The sequence below is a fragment of the Sus scrofa genome, chromosome 2 (genome assembly GCF_000003025.6).
Source record: "Sus scrofa isolate TJ Tabasco breed Duroc chromosome 2, Sscrofa11.1, whole genome shotgun sequence".
Taxonomy (NCBI): Eukaryota; Metazoa; Chordata; class Mammalia; order Artiodactyla; family Suidae; genus Sus; species Sus scrofa.
In genome coordinates, this window is record NC_010444.4 from 92,398,875 (window position 1) to 92,422,760 (window position 23,886).

Sequence of the window (23,886 nt, forward strand, 5' to 3'; positions counted from 1 at the left end):
TTTGTTTTATAGAAAAGGAAGGACAGGGTGGCTGTAGAGGAAATCAGCCAGGAGGTAATGGAGAAGGGTGCATATTACATCCAGTTTTAATCCTAAATCTACTGAAAGGTTGAACAAGGGCTAAAATAGCCTTTGGGCTGAAGAGTGATGGGATCTCATGGCCTATAACAGAATCACCCTGGTCTCTCTGGTGAAAAGGAACTGCAGAAGGGCTGAGGGGACCAAGAAGAAGACCAATTAGGAGGCTACTGCATAATAAGTCAAGTATGAGAAGATAATGACTTGGACTAGGATGGTGGCATATGTGATGGAAGAAGTGTTTAGATATGGAGATATTTTTGAAGAAGAGGCTATAAGAATCTGGTGAAAATGGATGTGGTGGGGGTCATCAAAGTTGACCCTGAAGATAATGGATTGAGCCACTGAGATGAAGGAAGACTATAAGAGCAACCAGACTGAGGCAGAGTGTTTTTTAAAAATATAAATGCTCAGTGTGGATGAAGCCAGTCAGAGGGATTTCCATTTCCTATTTTAAGAAATGTCTACAAGGTCCATAAATCACTATAGTAATCAGATTGTCATTTAAAATAATAAGTGCAAAAACACATATTATTAGGCACAGCTTTATAATATAGGCATGACAAAAAACTTGAATTACTATGTATTACATTTACAAGTGAAGGACATATATGTTATTTAAAACTATTTATAAGTGAATAAAAAGCAGTTTGCAGCAGTAGAATAAGCACATGTTTTTCCAGAGAAAGTTGAATTTGAATCCTCCTTTTGTTATCAGCTTATTTTGTAACCTTGGGAATATTTCTTCATGCTTTAAAATTCAGTCTACTCCTTTTTAGGTAGGAATATACATATATATGATAGGAATATATATGATATATATATATATAGTGGTACAGCTAATAATACGTATGTTATATATAATTTTATATATATATATATCATTAGCTGTTCTGCTTTATCGTGAAAATTGAATACTGCACATAAAACACTCAGCACATTGCCTGACAGATAATCAAAATAATGTTAACAGTAAGACAACACTGATGATAGTGAAGGTAAAAACAATAGCTTAGATTCCCTATATTTATTATAGGATAGGCATCATGTGGTAAGCATTTTAATGCATCATCATCTTTTATCCTTATAGAAAAACTCTGAGGTGGGCACTATTATTAGACAATTTTACATATAATAAAAATGAAAATTGTAAAAGCAAAATACTTTACAGGTAGGAAATAGCTATTTATCTGAAGATAAAAACAGCTAAAGGCATGGATTCAGGCCTTCAGGTCCATGGGGTTTTATTCTACCCATCATGAACTGAAAATTTTAATGCCTTCTTTGAGCCAAGAAATGCCTAGAATATTAGATTAAAACTTTTCTATACTATGCTATTAATATTATCTATTATCTGATACTCCTCTATGTATAACAAATTTTGAAGTGAAACTTGGGACAGCAAAAAAAATTGACCCAGACAAGTGAAGTCGGCCTTAAAGATGAATCTTACCAATGCAAGGAGGACTAGAAATTAAATAAGGCTTGAAGTCTAAGTGTACACAAATGGGGGGGACGACATGTATTGTTATTAAACATTAGAGATTATGCTTGATCTGTTTGCCTGAAATTGGTTTGGTGAAAATTTAAAAATTTTGTGTGTATATCATTTTTATTCACTTTTTGTGATGTGATGGGCTAGACTATCGCACCCTGTTTCTTGCTCAAATGCTAGATATTACTGCGAAATGACTGTGTCGATTGATGTGATTTAACATCTACAATCAGTTGACCTGTTTTTTTTTTTTTTTTTTTTGACCACCCCGTGGCATACGGAGTTGCAGGGCCAGGGGTCAGATCTTAGCTGCAGTTGTGATCTAAGCCGAAGCTGCAACAGCACTGGATCCTCAACACACTATGTGGGCCAGGCATCAAACCTGTGCCCCAGCATGGCAGAGACACTGTAGATCCAATAATAATAATGATAATTATCATTATTATTATTATTTGTCTTTTTAGGGCTGCACCTGTGGCATATGGAGGTTCCCACGGTAGGGGTCGAACTGGAGCTGGAGCCACTGGCCTACACCATAGCCACAGCAATGCCGGATCCAAACCAGGTCTGCAACCTACACCACAGTCAAGGCAACTCTGGATCCTTAACCCCCTGAGCAAGGCCAGGGATCAAACCTGCATCCTCATGGATACTAGTCAGATTTGTTTCCACTGAGCCACGACGGGATCAAGCAGATTACCTTCCATAATGTTGGTGTGCTTCATCCAGTCAGTTGAAGGTCTTAACAGCAAAAACTGAGGTTTCCCTGAGAAGGAAAAATTGCCTCAAGACTATAACACAGAAATCCCACCAGTTTTCAGTGGGCCAGCCCCACAGCTGCATAAGACAACTACTTAATATAAATCTCTTTGTTTTATATATTTATATGTGTGCGTGTGTGTGTATCCTTTTGATTCTGCTTCTCCAGAGAATACTTGCTGATATGTTTTCCTCTTCCATTTCTAGAGCATTATTTTTTAAGTTCATCTTAATTAAATATAAAAATAAGAAACATGAATATGAAAACACTATCTACATAGAACAGAAATTCAAGTAACAATTAGGAAGTTTTGCTATATCTAAAAAAAAAAAAGTAAGCACTGTTTGGGATTTCTTCTTTATTCCACTGAGAATCTACAAATAATGACTTTGTATTTTTTAAAGATATGCATTAGTTTTTATATACTAGGTTTTAAATATTTAAGCCTGCTTAGCATATATTTATGAACAAGAATATACTTGATAAAATAATTAGTAAAGTTGCTCCAGGCACTGGAGGAAAAATGTGCATGTCTGTATGGAAAAGGAGAAAATCTGTAACAAATGTAAAGTGAACAAAGAGGAGGATGTGAAGCTTTACTTTAGACCCCCAAGGAAATAAGTGCTAAGATCAAAATGCAAAAGCAACTCCTGTTCATTAGAGAATAATGTGGTTAGATATCATTCCTTTTCAAAATGCATGAGTTGTAGAATAATTGAGCACAGTTGGCCATGCAGAATCAAATTCTACAAGAAAACAAGAAAGAAGATCTAAAGGAAATGTGTAGCATAATAAAGAAAATCACAAAATTCACCATAAACAGAAGCAATGTTTTTGTAGGAACAAAAAACTGAGCATTTCAAAAGTTAGCAAACAATACCTCATCACTGCATCCTTTGACTAGCTGAACAGATATATAACGTGTTTTTTTGTTTGTTTGTTTGTTTTTTGTCTGTTTTTGGGCTGCGCCTGTGACATGTGGAAGATCACAGGTTAAGGGTCAAATCAGAGCTGCAGCTGCTGGTATACACCACAGCCACAGCAACTCCAGCTCTGAGCCGCATTTGTGACCTACACCACAGCTCACAGCAACACTGGATCCTTAACCCGCTGAACAATGCCAGGGATCGAACCCATATCCTTATGGATAATGGCTAGATTCATTACCGCTGAGCCACAAGAACACCAATGCTGTCATTGGTTTTAAACTATACACTCATATAAAGTTTGTCTATAAAACTATAAATATATTTTTATATATATATAAATTAGAGCTTCAAATATTTATTCTCTTGGCCAATGTTCTATTGTATGGTTAGTTTATGGTTCGTAGGTGTACTTCCTCAATGGTCAAATCGATCATTTAAAAGATTAAACATATTAAAAGATTTATAAGGAACTAGTGAAAACAATGAAGCCCTATTGTGCCAAATCTCCACTGTCTCCACCTTCGATGGGCATCATAGAAGTCACAAGACATCCATTATAAACTACTATATCCATGCAGTAACCTCTATCATCACTAACAATTGGGATCAGATATTAAGTGAATACATAGTTTTATATTTCAGTAAACTCTTAAATTTCAACTTTATAAACATGTGAAGAACAGTATGGCTTTTGTTGTTTGGTGTTTTAACACGGCTGATTACTAAAAATGTTTTTTTTTCACACCCATCTGAATATTCCAGTTTTCTCATCATAATTTTTTGTTATTATGTGAGCTTATTCACTATTAATAGCTACCTTTATGTGAACTCAAACTCAGCTTCTTTCTTTGATATTAAAAAATGACAAATGACAATTTAAAGCAATTTAAAATATCTCCCCTTAAGCAAGAGAAGAAAACAAAAAGAAAATATTCAAACTTTGGTTTTGAAGTATTTTAAACAAAAAAGAGTAAGTTCTGGTTTGATTAATTTTAGTCACTGATTTATTTTACAGCTACAAGATCTCTACTGTGTCATTTTCAGACTGATTGATTTCATTCAACAACATTTTCCATTTCTGTTCCTATTTTAATTCTTATAATGATTTGATCAATTTGACAAATAAATGGTATTTCTAGAGAGGTAAAATAATAGCTAATAAGACAAAATAAATTAAGAGGATTGAAGAAATTCATATGAAAATAAGCCTAAGTTGATAGACCTTAGAGTTAATAAATTAAATATTATATAGATTAGTTCATTTGTAACAGTCAATTTTGTAATGTAAATGTCTTAATTTCTTAAAGGACACAGAAAAAGGCATTGGTAGAATCAATTTATCAAGTCTCTTAATATTATGAAATTTAAATAAAGGATAAATGAAAATTGGATTTGTGCAACATGGGAGAAGCAACTACTGTATTAAAGAGCGTTATTAAAGTTATAAACTGACGTGTATTTCACACCCAAGGATACACACACAAGGGAATACCTGCATGTCCTTGTTTCTGAAGGCCTATTTATTGGACTAATGTCAGATGAATATAGTAGCACAATTCTGAGACTATTAAAGGGAAAAAATGATGTAATATCTGAAGGAAATTTCAAAAGAGAGTTACCATATTTATTTGAGCAATAACAACATAATTGGATTACATACATCACATCTAAACATGACTCATTTGGAGGTACTATATCTGTAATGGTTGCTTTAAAAATATAAAGCTCATTAGTTTATAATTAGATCTTGGGATATACCTAGTTTGAAGGAATTTCCTGTATAGTTCATAGGTGTTTTTTCGTTTGTTTGTTTTTGCTTTATTTAGGAATCCTTTATTTATTTATTTATTTACTTATTTTAGTAGTTATTTCCCCAATACAATTTTTTTTTCTATTGTGCAGTGTGGTGATCCAGTTAAACATACAGGTACACATTCTATTTTCACACATTATCATGCTTCATCATAAGTGACTAGACACAGTTCCCAGTGCTACAGAGAAGGATCTCATTGATAATCCATTCCAAAGGCAATAGTTTGTGTCTATTAACCCCAAGCTGCCCAACCACCCCACTGCCTCCCCTCAAGGAAATTAAAGATGTAAAGAAATCGAAAGATATTCCATGTTCCTTGGCTGGAAAAATTAATATTGTAAAAATGGCCATACTACCCAAAGCAATCTACATATTTAATGCAATCTCTATCAAACTACCCAGGACATTTTTCACAGAACTACAACAAACAATCCAAAAATTCATATGGAACCACAAAAGACCCAGATTGCCAAAGCAATCCTGAAAAACAAAATCCAAGCAGGAGGCATAACTCTCCTAGACTTCAGGTACTATTACAAAGCCATAGTCATTGAGACAGTGTGGTACTGGTACCAAAACAGACATATAAACCAACGGAAGAGAATAGAGAATGCAGAAATAAACCCAGACACCTATGGTCAATTAATCTTTGACAAAGGAGGCAAGAACATAAAATGGGAAAAAGACAGTCTTTTCAGCAAGCATTGCTGGGAAACCTGAACCGCTGCATGCAAATCAATGAAACTAGAACACACCCTCACACCACGCACAAAAATAAACTCAAAATGGATGAAAGACTTAAATAGAAGACAAGACACCATCAAACTCCTGGAAGAGAACATGGACAAAGCATTCTCTGACATCAGCCTTATGAATATTTTCTCAGGTCAGTCTCCCAAAGCAACAGAAATAAGAGCAATATAAACCAATGGGACATAGTGAAACCAACGAACTTTTGCAGAGCAAAGGAAACCAAAAAGAAAAAAAGACCACTTACAGAATGGGAGAAAATAGTTTCAAGTAATGCAACTAACAAGGGCTTAATCTCTAGGATATACAAGCAACATAGACAACCCAACAGCAAAAAAGCCAACAACCCAGTGGAAAAATGGGCAGAAGACCTAAATAGACATTTCTCCAAGGAAGATGTACAGATGGCCAACAAGCACATGAAAAAATGCTCAACATCCCTGATTACTAGAGAAATGCAAATCAAAACTACCATGAGATACCACCTCACACCAGTCAGAATGGCCATCATTAATAAGTTCACAAATAACAAGTGCTTGAGGGGGTGTGGAGAAATTGGAACCCTCTTGCACTGTTGGTGGGAATGTAAGCTGGTGCAACCACTATAGAGATTAGTATGGAAGTACCTTAGAAATCCATATGTAGAACTACCATATGACCCAGCAATCCCACTCTTGGGCATATATCTGGGCAAAACTTTCCTTAAAAAAGACACTTGCACCCACATGTTCATTGCAACAATATTCACAATATCCAAGACATGGAAACAACCCAAATGTCCACTGACAGATGATTGGATTAGGAGAGATGTGGTATATATACACAATGGAATAGTACTCAGCCATAAAAAAGAATGAAATAATGCCATTTGTAGCAACATGGAGGGAACTAGAGGCTCTCATACTGAGTGAAGTAAGTCAGAAAGAGAAAGACAAATACCATATGCTATCACTTATATCTGGAATCTAATATAAAGCACAAATGAACCTTTCCACAGAAAAGAAACTCATGGTGTATTTTTAATACTCAATGATAAGATGTTTAAATACCTGAAGATAAGATTCAACTAGGATTTTTAAAAAAAGAAGCTTCTGGTATTACAGAAACAGGTGTTAGGTGAGGCTGCCCTAGTAACTCAGATGCTACAAACAAGTGGCACTAGGCTAACGCATCCCATCAGAACATTTGGTGATGAAAATCATACAAGTGGATGCTGGATATTCAATAAGAGGAAACCTCCCTTGAGGAGAAATACAAATGTGACATTTTATGCATCCCCTCTGGAAATCAACACAAAAAAGCACTTAAGAAGCATTTGCTTTTCATACTGAAATTTAGAGGATCAAATGAGAGAGATTAGGCATATTAGAAAAAAAATTCTAAAGGCAGAGCAAAGCATAAAAATATTGTAAACAGAATTATATGGGAAAAGTATGGAAGGATTGCTTGTCTTTTTAAAGATGGCAGTCATTCTAATTTTAAATATAAAGCAAGTCAAGTATTCTCCATTGTAAAGTGAAAAATCTATATAATTTTTGTAGCATTTGTATAGTTTTACACAAGTAGTACTATAATATCTCATTAATTTGTCAGTTATTTTGTCTCTTCCTAATGTTAGTCCAAACAGAAACGATTATTTTCTTGAAAAAATTCTGAACAAGGAGAATTTGTCATGATTATTATATTATAATTAATCTAATTCTGTGTACCTTTGGGGTAAAAGTAACTTAAATTTGTAATAGAATATCCATACATTTGAAACAATAAATAGCATCATTTAATAGTAGTATTAACTAGGCACCTAAATGTTTAGATAATCTATGTATATAGTTGTTTTAAAATTAAATTTAAATTTATTGTTCACACATTAACAACTAGTCATCAGGAGTGTGTGTCTGTCTGGCAGCAAAGAACACCCCCATATACTTTACTGTTTCTTCTACTGTTGAACTGTGAGGAATAGCAGGTCTCCTATTAAAAATATTATAATCATTTAATTTAAAGAAACTGAAGTATGTATTAGAAGAAGTTGCTATCCAATTAAGCTATGACTCCAAAGGAAGAATGTGAATGTCATATCCTGCAAATATATGAATGTTTAATTCAGGTACAATTTCTGTGGCAAGCAAAAGATTGCATTTCATTGATGATTTAAACAAATGAGACATAATAGGAAAGAAAGATAAATTAAAAGAAGGATCACAAAGATAAGTTAAAGGAGTCTGAACTTGGAAAAGATCATTCTAGATAAATTCTTTCTCTTTTTTTTGGGGGGGGGTGGTTGGCTACACCCGCAGCATATGGAGGTTCCCAGGCTAGGGATCTGATCAGAGCTACAGCTGCCAGCCTACACCACAGCCACAGCAATATCAGAGCTGAGCTGCCTCTGTGACCTACACCACAGCCCACAGCAAAGCTGGATTCTTAACCCACTGAGAGAGGCCAGGGATTGAACCCGCAAACTCATGGTTCCTAGTTGGATTCATTTCCACTACGCCATGATGGGAACTCCAAAGACAAATTCTTAATAGAGGAGATGAGAGTAAAAACAGAGAATATTAATAATATATTATATCTATTATAGATAATAGTTTTAAATAAAATTTTTGTTTCACTTATTTATTTTCAATGTTTCTTCTTGTCTGCTAGAAAATGTAAAATTCCATAAATGGTTTACATTACATTTCTTTTGGATAGTACCAACCTAGAGCACAGAAAAAATAATGCTAAATTTGCCCTTAAATCATCCGTAAGATAGAGCATTCTCCTTCCTATAGTAATTTTTCCCCGTTCTGTAAAATTTAATTGAAGAATAGTTGATTTACAATGTTGTGATAATTTCTATTGTACAACTTAGTGATTCAGTTATACATGTACACAATCCATTCTTCTTCAGATTTTTTTCCCATACAGATTATCACAGAATATTGGGTAGAGTTCCCTGTGCTACACAGCAGGTTCCCATTGGCTAGTCATTCCATACACTTGTGTCATATGCCAGTCCCAAAGACTCAGTGCAACCCCACCTACCTATCCCCTTCAGTAACCCCTTTTGTTTTCAAATTCTTTTTATAAAGACTACTAAAGGATATATAAACAGAATAATAAACATTCAGCTAAGAAAAACAATTATTTAAAAAAAATTGGGGCCAAGAACTACTAAAAAGAGTAAAACTCTACTTAGCACAATTGTTCATATTCCTTACGAAACCAAGACTTTACAAACCTCATAAAACCTTGTCAAAAGTTTTAATTCAACTATATAATAATACCCATTTTATTACATATTTGATAAAATTAAAAGAAAAGCATTTGCTCCCATCATCAGTTTTACATAAAATGAATGTTTGCTTTACTAAATGCAAATTTTCCTAATGTTAATAAAATCCGTATGTGAAATCATTTAGTTAAAATACTCCTTAAAAATACATTTGTTCTATTCTAATCAACTGTACTAAAACAACAACAAAAACATCTGGTCTTAGCTGAAAATGAAAATATTTTTAAAACATGGTTTAAACCCTACAATGTTCAGATAACTCTGGAATCAAATAAATATTTGGAGCAAAATATTCAGTTGTGTTTACCAAAAGCTTTTCTTAATAAGTATAGAAATTATTAAACTAATTTAAAAATGAGAAAATCAGACGAAAATTAGCTCTATTATAAGTATCATTTACATTAATTTAAAATGAATCTTCATCATGCAAAAACAGTAATTCTTTTGCAAAGCCACCAAAACTGCTAAGCAGGCAACATCACAAGGAATGGGGTATAAAAATATAAGAGGAATAGACTAGGCTAGGAAAGCATGGATGCTCACAAAGATTGGAACCCACAAAAGAAAAAATTCAATTAAGGCTGAGAAATACAGACTCTTTGAGCCACCTTGTCAAACTAAAACCTCAAGTCAAGGCAAAAAGAAGTCAGAAAACTAGGCAGAGGAAACTCATAACAACAGATAAGTTTGCTATTGAGTAATGTGATCAGGTTGCTCCCCAAAAGAGGCAACCCAATACTGACTAGAGTAGGAAGAAATTATAGGGAGTTGTTATCATCCAAAATCAGATTATGAACCATCTAACTATATTGTGAAAATGAAACATTAGTTGAGAGTTTATCTTATTCCGTGATTCCATTTCAAGGCAATTTTGACTATAATGCAATATGGCATCCTTGGAGTTTATCAAAGAAATTTGTAAGATGTCTATTTCATTTGCTTTCCATTGAACTTTTGATCTTTTGAACTCACTTTAACAGATAAAAACCCATGCTCAGTTTTACAGGTAGGTAGAAATCAAGAAGTCTCCCACCAGTTTAAATGTTAGTTTTATGAATTAAAAAGACCCTACTTTGTACCTGAGTTTCAATAACTAGGCTATGTTCCACACTTCCTGTAACATCAAGCTCCTTTGTCCATTAGTTTCAGTAATCATTTTTCTGCTCCTGCCTCTAACACCTAACTCCCTTCCTCAATTACTTTGGCTAGGAAAGAGGCTGGTGCTAAGGTCTGGTCTTTCTCTTCCAACAAGCTTCTAACCCTTTCAGCTCAGGGCTTCATCTCTTTGTCCTAATGCTGCTGGTCTGCTAGCCTGGGTTTTTTATAACTTGCTAACCAGATTGGCTGTGGTGGTGCCTACTTTATCCTTATAAATGTGTCTGGTCTTTAGGTTCCTGGCATTTCGTTTTCACCTATCCCACTGTCCTAGAACCATGTAGAAATACCATGCCTTCTCTACTATTTGTATCCCTCATAGTGTTTAGTTTAGACCTGAGCCTGTACTTGATAAATGCTGGAAAATGGATGGGAAACAGAGAGACAGGTTTCAGGAGGAAATTATAGGGAGTTGTTATCATTGAAAATCAGATTATGAATTATCTAACGATATTGTGAAAATGAAACATTAGTTGTAGCTGAAAGTTATACTATAAAAATTATTTTCTTAAAGAGAGTATTTGAGGCAACAGCATGATTTTTATCCTTAAATGAATATCATGTTCAATGTCAGTCATATATTTGATAATGCAATTCTGGAGTGGAAAGTCATATTCTGAAATATGTTTTATCATTTTCCTCTTTTTCATTTGTCTCTCCATTTATCATTTTTCTGCATTTTATCCCCCCCAATTTTATAATTTTTGGCATTTTTCTCAATGTTTTAATTTCCCAACTTTGATTAGTCTTTAGTGTTGATGTGATGTTTTGAGTTACAATTTCTTCTTTGACAGTTCATTTTCAATTACTTTATCTTTTCATTTAAAACTCAACCAACATCATTTAGTCTGGGACAGCATGATGGATCCAAGAAATAAAGCAAATAAATAAAACTCTGCCAATTTTCTGGTTTAAACCTGAGAAGATACATTTTAAATTGTCTCTATTACTAAGGACATTGAATTAAATTGCAACAATCTTTGCAATATAGGAAGTTTACCTGTTGAAGTTGGCCCTTCTTCATCTGATGCTATGGTAAAAGGAAAAGAGACAAAGTGGGAACAAAGAGAGGGAGGGGAGGGGGTGAGGGGAGAGAGAAGGGAAGAGAGAGAGAAATTGAGATTGAACATAAATATATTTCACATTTCTAAACAATGAATATAAGTCCCTGACTTGTAATTTTGTGTATATATTAGATATTTGTCATTACATATGTCATTACATAATAATATATTAATGAATATTTATATTAACACTTAAATACTGTTATACCTTAAAATGAATATGTATTAGAAAAGACCATTCAGTTGCCTACATTTGAATTTCCTGTCCTTTTGCAAACAAGCTTGATCTTTTTTAGTTTGCATGAATAATTATAAATCGCATTGTTTAAAGCACAAATTGTATATAACATAGAAATACCCCAACATCTCTGCTTTGTGGGAATATGCTATTAGCAAAGAAGAATCAAAAGGTTATTGGTGATAGTCAAAAATTTTGTTACATGGAGTAGAAATTATAAAGATAGGAATTATTAAACCTTAGAGTGACTCAGAATCACTTTGAGTATTAAACACAGAGATGTTATCTCTATCACATACATACACATACACACTCAACTCATGTGTGCCACATATTTTAAGATTTAGCAGTGGTGATTCTGTAGTGATACCAGGGGAACCTAAATTTTAAAAGTTGATCCCAAGGTATTCTGATAAAATATCCACAGCTCCCAAGTAGCTACATGTGGATATTATAAAAGGAGAGATCACATTATCAAAATACAACTTTATGCCAAAACAGTGGTTTACAGCCCTGAATCTATATGAGAATGCCAAACTAGGTGCCCCACCTCAAACCAATGAAGTCAGAATTCCTTTCAATGGCAGTAACTTATAGCCAGGATCAAGACACTACTAAGTAATGTCAGAAAAACATTTAAAATGAACTACAACTCAAAGTGTGAATCATTTTGATTTTTACTTTAAAAGGGGAAAATAGGAGTTCCCCTTGTGGCTCAGCAGGTTAAGAATCAGACATAGTGTCTGTGAGGATGCAGGTTTAAACCCTAGCCTCACTCATCGGGTTAAAGTTCTGGTGCTGCCATAAGCTGCAGCATAGGTTGCAGCTGCAGCTCTGATTCAGTCCCTAGCCTGGGAACTTCCATATGCGGTAGATGTGGCCATATAAAGAAAAAGAAGGAGAGAAATATTTCAGAGCAGCAAAACTCTAGGGCTAATGATCTGCTGTGTATATGTGGGGGATGGAGCGTGGTGGTTGCAAGAATGAAGCAGCATCACAATTTCATCTACAATCCACCTCTTTAACCTTCATACTAACAGGCATAATCTGTGAGGAGATATTTCTGCTCTGTACACAAGGGCAGTTTAACCAGAATTTTACTGTTGAATTATATTACTCTAGCCAGTAATATCATTTGATTCATGAAGTTTTAAAATAAAAATTTACTCAGCTGAATTGCTTATAAAGGAGCTCTGTTCCCCAGTGATTTTTTTCATCAACGTATCACTGTGTAACTAAGGAGTTGTCTCCACTCTTTTCCATTAAGGTTATATCTGCACAGAGTACACATTAGACAAGCATCCTTTGTGTCCTGACACAAAGTATTTTCCCCTCAGACTGTCTGGCTTGTCTCCCTGGCCTGCGCATGTGCGTGCGCACGTATGTACACACACACACACACACACACACACACACACACACACACACGGAGAAAGCAAACACACTCGGCACACATAGCGGGGAGAACATAAATATTTAAAAGCTGTTTGCTGCTTTATCATGTCCAAAATATATCACAACATGTTCAAAGAGGAAAACTGTCAGTAGCTTCCAGGAATTCCCTTATAGGAAAATACCATAGGGGCTTGTAGAAGTGCTGACTTAGATGGATCATTGTTAGTAAAAGTCTGGAGATGCAAAACGGAAAAAAAAAAAAAAAAGCTTACAAAGCTTACATCTATATCTGGTCACTTTGTGTGTGTCAAAGTAATTTATACAGCAACTGATGAGATGAAATATACCCTTATTTGATAGATGAAGATGCAGAGCTTCAGAGTGACTGCGCATTTGTCTAAGGTCAATTTGAATTTGATTCCACGTGACTCTAAAACTAAACTCTTTTCTCTATGCCCTCCTATCTCACCAAGTGCTGATTCAGTATCTGCTAAGAGAAAAAGGGAAAAGGGAGAGAGGGTCATGCAACAAGGACTGGCTAGATCTCTGACAACATTCCTTGGACTTAGCCTAAGGGAAAAACAAAAACAAAAACTGTATGAAATGGCTACAAGAGAAACCCCTTCAAGAAATGAAAGGCTCCCTTGAAAACTCCTAGTTCCTTACAATCCAGGAATAGACATAGGCAGGTAAGAACCTGACTAGGTTGTTAAATAAAACATCCTAAGCCTGTGATACCCAAGAAAGAAAGATTAGAAGAGCTAAGATTTTATTTCTCCGTTATACATGGATAAGAAAGAACAAGCAAGCACAGAATAAAGGCAATTCCAAACATATAGGAGCCACAGGAATTAGGATAAAACCCAAGCTCCTGGGGCAAGCAGTGCACTAACCTACACTTCAGCATGTACTACTTGAAAGCATGTTTGTAACAAATTAATGATATTAGAAAAGAAGCCACACAAATCTGCACAGAATTCTATTGCTATGCAATATCTCCAATGAGGTAGTTCCTCATGGTATGTAGATGTAACTACATCCATACTATTAACCACATCCTTCATATTATTAGCCAATCAATATATCATTAACCCCCCCCCCACAGGGTTAGGATAGGATTGGTATTAATTCACTGTTTCAGTTCTCCTTGGCCAAGATTGCTTTACAGGGTAACTGCAACAAACAAAGCATGATCAAATATTAATAGGTGGCAGCAAGAGTCCCAGGAGTAAAAATGAACCTCAAAGTGGACATTAGTGGTTTATTCATTGGCATTTAAGTGAAATAAGTATCACAGAAGTAATGTCATGAGACCCAAATGATTCCTTACTCTTCCTATTTGCTTCTTGCAAGTCATAAAATCAGCAAATAAAAATATGCATATATGTATGTACATATATGTTTGTGTGTGTGTGTGTCACATGCAAGTTCCTCTAATCCTGGAAATTAAAAACTCATACAGCAAGAAAAATAAAAACAAACTAACAAATAACTCTGTATTATTCTTCCTGGTCACAATGTGGAAGAATATACTGAAATTATGATGACAGAAGGAAAACAGAGTAAAAAATAAGTATCTAATATACAGAATTTAACTTGGTATGATCCTCCGACTGCCCATAACAGAATCACTGGGGTATTTGTTTAAATGCCACAGAGCTAATGGATTTGAATTTTGGGTGTTAGCCCAGGTTGTTGCATTTTTAAAAAGCTCAGTAAGTAACTGCTATGAACACTAAATGCTCAGAATTGTGGCTCTACTCATAGAAAGTTTGTTGCAGAGCCATGGGTCCAGTTGTTGGAACTGCAGCAATAAATTAGAAGGTTTCTAGAAAACCCTTTGCAATGTACACTGCAGCTGTTTCATGGTTTTCAATGCTCTTTCACTTATAATATCTTTAGGTTGGTTTTTCTGCATCAGTGCCTTAGAGGAAGATGACTCCTCCTACAGATTTAGAGGAAGTCTGTATCTCCGGATTGAGTAAATCTCTTCCCTTTTCCTGGCCACAGTTATTGGTTTAGGTAGGAATATGACCCATTTGGGGACAGTCATGTGCAAGATGGGTTTGTGTGTGTTTGGGTGAAGAGAAGCTCTTGGAAAGATATTTTCTTTTGAGAAAGTGTCTGCAAATAATCCCCTCTCTCACTCCTTTAGATATGGACAAGGGAGGCTGCGGCCCCAAAAGGAAGTTGGCAGACACCTTGTACCATGATAGGAGCCAGCTTTAGAATGAAGCTGATGCTCAAAGACTGTGTAGGTAAACAAAAGGAAATTAAATTACTGATGACATTATTGAGCCAATGAATCATATCCTGACCTCACTCTAGACTTCTAGCTCTAAGGAAAAATACGTGCACTTTATTGTTTATCTGGTTGTCCCTGAGCTTTCTCTTATTTGCAACTAATGGCATTTTGCAGCCACTGTAACTAGTTTTGTTGTTCCCATTTAAAATATATTAGAAGGCATAAGAAATTAATTATCTCTGAGGCAGGAAAGACTAGAAATTCATACATTCTAGAGCTGTGCTTTCAGAGGGCAGCTGGGTCTGAAAGCTCAGCTTTTAAATTTTTCCATGATTTGATACAATAAACCTATTCCTCTAATTCTGAAGTTGGTCCACAGTTTTTTTGTTTGTTTGCTTTTTTTTTTTTTTTTTAGGACAGTTTGAAAGGGTACATGTTCATGAACTGGGCTGATGCTTAGCCAAAGAAGAAGGCATCCTACATACTTTTTTCACTTTCTATATCTCCCCTCCCTCCCTTTCTCATTTGCTCATAAGAGATGGGAATAGTTATTGTCAAGAACGTAACTACCCAAACCCAAACCCTGATATACATGTGCTATTAAAACACATATATTTCTTCCTTGGCCAGGCTCTAGTCTCTTAATGTGAGCTCAGCAATTCTTCTATCTCCTGCTTTTGTTTACCTTATCCTGGAGTGTTTTAAGTAAATTTTTATAAATTGGAAATTCTATCTATTTAAAACAATTCTATACACAGCATGCCTCACCATCAAATAGGAAAAGCTCATTATGAGATATATGAAATACATTTCTTAGCACATTATAATGTATTTTACATAGAGATGTTATTCAGTTCTTATTGACTTATGGATCATTTTGTTTGCTATACTATAAATCTAGTTTATTATGTACTGAATATGCTTTGCAAATATACAATTATCTATGTAATTCATTATTTCCATGAGCAAAGCAACAAGAAATATGTATTCCTGTATTCTCACAACATTTTAGAGTGTTGTTATTCAACTGCAGTGATGCAAAAATAACAATGATGGTATTTATGCATGATTATTCATGCCTGCCCAGATGTTAAATGCTATCAGTGTGTGTGTGTGTGTGTGTGTGTGTGTGTGTGTGTGATTACTAAGGCAAAGAAGAGCAAATTACCATTTCAAATTTGTTAATTCAGTCATTTAACTAGGTTGTGGAGTTGCCTCTGGAAGTATTCAGAGAAGTATTTAGAGGTTTTGGCTTATATATTTTTGTTTTGACATATTGTTTGTTGATCTGTTCTTGGCCAATGGCCCAATGAGAACATACTGCAGGACCTAAAATAAAAGTTGCTATTACCAACCTTTTCTTTGTAAAGGTAAGAAGAGGAATGCTAGTCTCCTTGGCCAGAGACTTCAGACAGCATGCTCAGTGGTCAGTTCTACATTCTCAGAACTGCAGAACATCTGAGTCATGGTGAGGAGTAGTAGATAATGTATTTGCATAAAAAATGTCCAGAGATTTTCAAAGTGTTCTCTATTCTATTGATCTTCAATATGACATGCAATTTGATTCCTGTGCTAGGTTTGGAGGATGGTATCTACTTGAATAGAGTTAATAGATGCAGTACATAAAATACAATCATGTACATATGTAGTTAGCATATAAGTATTTATTTATTTGTATGTTTAGTAATCTCTTTCATGAGACTAGGAGTTTCATGAGGGCAGGGATGTGCCTCTTTTGCTTACCCTTATGACTACAGATTTTAGAATAGTATTTATAACACTGCAGGGCTCAATACATATTTCTCAAAAGAAAGAAAGGAAGAAAATATGTGTATATTTAATATAGTCCTCTGTGTTACTCAATAAAATTCAGTTGCTTCATTATGCTACATTATTAGACTTACCAAAAAGAAAGACTTATGTTATCTATGTTTTAGTTATGTAAACATTTATGTAATTATATATACACATTGTAACTTATATGATTATAGGTAGTCATTAAATAAGATTTTCTTTCTTGAGACATGAAAGAGAAAAGGAGTAATGCCTACAAAGACAATGATTGCTCTAATAACCAATGGATTACCTCCTGAAAAAATAAACCTGCGATTTTAACCCAAAAAGTATCAAACTATAGTTTATAATTAGATCCACCAAAATGGATTTACTAAATGCACTTTCTTAGTAGTAACAGAGCTCACATGACAAACTATTTATACAATGAATCATGTTAAATGCAATTAGCAGGGCATGTGTGATTTTCTCATTTTAGAAAGAGGTCCAAATGAGGAAAATCATGTATGTGTGACTGGGTCACCTTGTACAGTAGAAAATTGACAGAACACTACAAACCAGCTATAATGGAAAAAATAAAAAATCATTAAAAATAATAAATAAATAATTAAATAAAAAGAATGAATGGAAGCTTTGGTTTCATTTCTTCTACTAAGTAAAAAAAAATATAATTTATAAAACTAAACCAGAGCATAGGGTAGCTGGCAAGTTAACCTATATTCATATCCTAGCTAGTATTAAAGAGACTTTGAAGACATAATTAGGACACATTTTGCTACTTAAAAAAGCATTAAAGATCTTTAAGCTTAGTGATTTGACATTACAACGGCCTATAATTCAATATTTCATGTATTTATACAACTGTCCTCAAACGTCCTTTGTTTATTCAATGTGCCCTCCCTCCTTATTTAAATTCTTCCATTGTTGTAAAATGAATGCAAGTCTCATCACCTTCCATTTTTAGCATTTATTTTAGTTTCCAGATTTAGTTACCCCCTAACATCCCCCAGTAGCTTTGAAACTATAACCTAAACCCAGTTCTAAACAAAGTGGCAATAGTATTTCACAGTCTTATTCCCAAGCTGGATGTTATCTGTGGTCCTTCTACCAAGGGTAGTGGTTATGTTTTAATTTTGTGTAGTGTACGTAATTAGTACTGAGTAAATATTTTTAGAAAGCTATCTGGTTTATAGAGATGAGAAAAGGAAGCCCCAATAAGTGAATTTAAGGGCTGTTTTTACATTATTGTGAGCCATGTAAAAAGGGAATGGAAAATTAAACCTAAGACGTCCTGACAATTCATGGACAAATAAAAGAAACTTGTGAAAGATAAAGCAGGGCAGGAGTCAATAAATGATTGCTTAGATTTATCAATTTCCAATACAATTAATTCATAATCTTTGTGAAAAATTAATACAGGAGGTTGGAAAATGAAGAATGCTGTTTAATGTGATAGGAAAGCCCTGCAGCTGAGGTTATTTGCTCGTCATATGTGAACTGCAAATAGTCATGGCATCTATACTGTTCTGTTTCACAGCAACTGATAGAAGGAAGCTTATACCATCAGGCTCATGTTTGATGGATTTCTGCTTTATTTATGCGTGGGAAGCTCTTCACTTCAACTTCAATTCATTCTGTAAGTCTGGACAAATGAGCTAATCTGAAGAGTAAATCAGTTAAAACCAAAAGAACCAAAACCGAGAAAGTAATGGATAAGTCAGCAATATTGGCCCGAATCTCAGTGACAGCTTCCACTGAAGGAAACCACAGGATATAAATTGTTCATGTCAGAAGAGATTTTTGATTAAGAGGTTGGCCCAAAACCCAGTGTTATAATGGCTTAATGTTTGCATTAGAAAACAGATATATGTTTACTACATTCATTAAATCATCTCAATTATCAGAGTTCCCGATGTGGTGCAGTGGAAACAAATCCGACTAGGAACCATGAAGTTGTAGGTTCGATCCCTGGCCTCGCTCAGTGGGTTAAGGATCCAGCGTTGCTATGAATTGCAGACATGGCTCAGATCTGACATTGCTGTGGCTCTGGCATAGGCTGGTGGCAACAGCTCAGATTAAGACCCCTAGCCTGGGAACCTCCATATGCCGTGGGTATGGCCCTAAAAAGACAAAAAAAAAAAAAAAAAAAATCATCTGAATTATCAACTAAAAACACAAACTGAATTTTGAGGTTAAAATTCTTAAACAGCATACATATATATATATAAATAATATAGAGTTATAATTAAATGTTTATACTATAAATAAAAAGAATTATATAATATGTTCTATAACTTGTTTTCATTAATATATTGCACATATTTTTCTGTTTTAATACAATAAGTGAATATGGACAGTTTTTAATAATATTTTATTTTGTGGATAAACCATAATTTATGTGACTAAGTCTCTACTGAATGGTATTTGGAGGGATTCAGGATTTTTCTCTAAGAAATAGTATTTCAAGGAAATACTATTTGGATTCCATTTGAATAATGGTAGAACGATAAAACAAAAATCAATGATCAAATAAATATATTAAATAAATAAGAGCTCATAATCTTGAACACAACATAAACTATTCAATTTTTATAAATAAGGCTTTTAAAGAGTCCTCTTTTATGCTGTCAGCCTATCTTTAGTAACATACCTCTTAAATATGTTGGACAATATTGCATTTGTGACTTCTTCCTATGAAAGTTACTCCTTTGCACAGGAATTACTATTAATGGAGATTGAGTAAAAGTTACAGTGTCCCATGTCTGAGTAGCACAATACACAAAGAAATGGCTAAGCTCTGAGCTTGAGCAGATGCAGCCTTAGACTAATAGATTTCCCCACCCATCACCCTCAACTTACTAGGGATATATAGAGTTACATACTGAATATAATATTCTTACATTAAGCGATTTAAAACTTCCATGTTTTTTTAAAAAATTAATGACGACTATTTGAAGTCAGAAAATTATTACAAAATAGTGGCATATAATATGTGTATATGAACACAGTCAAGAACTTAATATGTTAGTTATTTCAAACATGACATTTATACCACTTTTGAAATTTGTGAAGCCTTTTAGTAAAATACCATTCCCTTTTTACTGCTTATATTCCAAAGAAGAATTCAAAAATTTTATCATGGCTTTGACATGATGGGTTCCCTAAATATAGATCCACACATTTGGCTTAATTAAAATATCTTTTGAAATTCAAAAGATGAAGGGGAAAAACAGAGGAAGGGGTAACTTGAAAAGAGCAAAGATATCTCTGGTGAATCTACCTGCTTCTCTTTGGCCAAGGGGAATTACTATTTTTTTTTTTTTTCATGTAGTTTGAACTCATTCCAAGGACACTAACTATAAGAGATAAAGCGCAGCCTCTGCTTGCCCATACAGAACTCGATTAATCTAATGTGCCACTGACTTATTCAGCAGTGAGTTAATGACTGCTATAGAGGGTTTTTTTTTTCCTGCCTGTTAAAATAGAAGCTAAAATTAAATGCTTTCTTTTTGGAATCATTAGGACCTTCTTTAAAAGGAAATAGTCAGTGTAGCCACATTCAGGTGTTAATCAAATGACATTGACAATGTAATTTCCCTGTCTTCAAAACTTGTCTCCCTAGGCTGAATTTTTCCTTAATTGGAATGTCTTTAAGGAACTCAACTGATAAAAAAGTGGACAGGTCTAACGTTGAGACAATGAAATTGAATAAAGGTACAGGGCTATTCTGGGAGGGCCCAAGGCCCATTCTTCTTATCTTTGAGGTTATTTTCAAGTTGAGAATGCACACTATTAACTCCTACTCTTCCAAACTGTTGAGAAACAGTCTAGAAAACAACCTGCTCAGAAAAAAAGGATGTAAAGCAACTTTGCAAAAGAGAATTTTAAATCCAAACCAAACTTAAAGGTCACTTAGTCCAATTTGCCAACCCAAAACCTAAACATTGCTTCAAAACGTTTAGTGCCAGGGAACTCATAATCTCACAAAAAAAAAAAAAAAACAACAAAGAAAAAACATGTCACATTACTCTCCTAAAGATAGCCTGTGGAAAACAATGGAATAATGTGACTTTCTTGGACATACTCTCTACTCAAATATTTGAAGACCAACTATGTTATCCTCAGTAAAGAGGAGATTTACTGACAGAAAATTCTCTACTTAATTTCATATATTGTGGTATATGATGTGGTTATCATTTTAGTTACCCTCCTCCTAATAAATGCAAATGTGTCAAGGTCTTTCAAATAGTGCAACAAGAATGAAATCTTTATAGCAACACTAATTAGATGCCCAGATGAGCTCTAACTATTATGAAATACAATGGCATCATTACCTGCCTTTTTTAGGCTGCAATGTTACAACTAATAGTCTAATGCTGTATTATGAACTAAAAGAGTAAATAATTAATTTATTTCCATTCTCTCCTTCCTCCTCATATTATAGACCAATTCTTAGAACACCAGCGACTACTAATCTTATCTCCTTCCTATTTAAAGTCAAGATTGGGCAGAAAAAAAGAGGAGGAGGGAGACATGGGGTGAAGTTCAAGGGAGAATAGACTGGCTTGCAAGCAATGCTAAAAGCACCTTAGCAATAGGAAAAACTGCAAAACTTTGAAACCAAGCAAAGCCTTAAAGGTATTTTTCCAGTCTTTCATTTTCTCTCTAGCAAAAAATATAGTTTGTTTGTATTTCATTTGTAGCTGATTAAGTTCACAGACAGGAAAACCAAACATTTGTCTTCACTGAAACAGTTTCCTTTGTGCCCAGGACTAGGTATCCATCTAGGAGGATATAAGTATTCTGTGATTTCTCATGGGATTTTCCACATGCCAACGGACATTTCTAGTCATAGAAGAGTATCCTGAAAACTATTTTTGAACTTTACAGTTGTTTCTTTCAGCAATTAATTTCTGGTTAGAAATTCTAGGTAAGAAATTCACATTAATATTAGTCAATGTCACATTCTTTTCCCAATCCGCTAATTACTAGACAAAGTCTTAATGAAAATAATCGCAATAATTAATGAATTGAAAAAGAGATATGTCTTGGAGGAAGGAAAAAAAGTAATCGAAAAAACAGCACATCTTAATCCTCAAAACAAAAGCCTAAATTAGTACTTAAAAATTAACACAAATACTATTCAGTTAAGACTTTTGTGTTTGGTTTTTATAATGTTTGTATGTTTCAATTATATATTAGCAAAAGAGATTACAGAATCATGTTCCTGGGATAATACTGTTAATAACATTGAAAACTATGTTCCCAAGAGTCTCATCTTTGTGATTTTTATCATCCTATATTTTGTTTAAAATGTTACCATGTAATAATTTTATTGGTGAAGCACATCCATTTCAGCCATCTCAAAAGCCATCTCACCCATCAAATTTGATCCCTATGTCTGGAAGTAACCTTACCTGCTCTTGACACCTAAGCACATTACTTTCCTCTTATTATGATTATTTTCTGAATTATGTAATGACTATTGATGTGTGGGTTTTATAGTCCCTTTCCAAGGGGCTATATCTTTATAAGTATCTCAAGGTCAAGCCCTTTATCCTGGGGTTATAGACAAAGGGGAGACTAGGCTCTGGGGGTCAGGAACAGCATATCAGCAATGTTCAATAATATTCATTAAGTGAAATATTTTAGTTTTCTTTTCTGCCTTTTTTTTTTTTTCCCCCCAGGGCCTCATCTGCAGCACATGGAAGTTCCTAGGCTAGGGGTTGAATCCAAGCTTTAGCTGCTGGCCTATGCCTCAGCCCCAGTGACATGGGATCTGAGCTGGGTCTGTGACATACACAACAGCTCACAGCAATGCCGGATCCCCGTCCCACAGAGCGAGACCAGGGATGGAACCCGCATCCTCATGGATACTACTCAGATTTGTTTCTGCTGTGCCACAATGAGAACTTCCTGGTCTTTTTCTGCTTTGTGATTCTATCTTTACACAAAGCCGTAAAGAGCTTATTGTTGATGTAGCACATCTAAGAACCTCGTATTAATATGTTGTCATAAATTCCAACTTGGTATTTATTATGCTTTTACAGGATTCCTATTTTGCAGTCTTGCAAAGAAAATTCAATTCATAAGTTATTTGCTATAAGCATAAGGAAAGCTGTATTCCTGAAAGGCCAATTCCTAATTATGCAAGCATTACTTACATTACTCATAATTTTCAAATAATAAAACATAGGGTCCTTTTTTTCCCATAAGTAGGTGATTTGTCAAATTATACACTGAAGAAAATAAAATTTTGAAAAATTAAAAGCTGACAGCTAAATTGCCCCCAGTTTGCATATTCAAGCACAAGCAGGACAAATCCTGACATAAAAATAATAGGTCAGGATTTATTGGACATTTCAACAATGTCATTAATGACTGAAATGATGGAAGAATATTCAGGGACTTAGAAGCCTAATTTCTGCATGTGACTTTTGAATTGTCTATAAGGTTTAGCTATTTTTATTTACTTATTTCATAAATCCTACATAGCTTTTATTCTAAGGCAGAAACTATTCTAAGAACCTTACATTTACTAATTCTCTTTAATTGAACAAAACCCCTTCGAACTTGGTACTATTATTATTCGGATTTTACACATAAGGAAGGAAGGCATCAAGAGATTAAGCAACTTGCCCAAAAGTAATAAAGGTAGTAAAGAGAAGAATCAGAAATTGAATTCAGTCTGGCTGAATTAGTTCTTAATCACATCATGATGTGATTCTTTAGAAAATGTGTTCCTAAAGAATTCTAAGTGAGCATGTTGAGCATGACAACACTGGAATTAGAAGTATTATTATTATTGTTGTTGTTGTTATTGTTATTATAGCTCCAGCTTCTCTCATTGCTTCAAAGTATCCATCCTCATATGTATAACAGGCACACTT

General features: G+C 34.4%; 1 protein-coding gene across 2 annotated transcripts in view; it reads right to left on the reverse strand.

Moving 5' to 3' along the window:
* The window catches only part of EDIL3 (EGF like repeats and discoidin domains 3), a 431,857-nt gene that overhangs the window by 276,380 nt on the left and 131,591 nt on the right, over positions 1 to 23,886 (reverse strand). The window contains exon 3 of one of the 2 annotated variants that reach the window (XM_005661542.3): positions 11,261 to 11,290. The exons of the other annotated variant lie outside the window; for it this stretch is intronic. Coding sequence (XP_005661599.2) covers positions 11,261 to 11,290 — 30 coding nt within the window. The remainder of the gene's footprint in view (positions 1 to 11,260; positions 11,291 to 23,886) is intronic. 2 annotated transcript variants of the gene reach the window in all.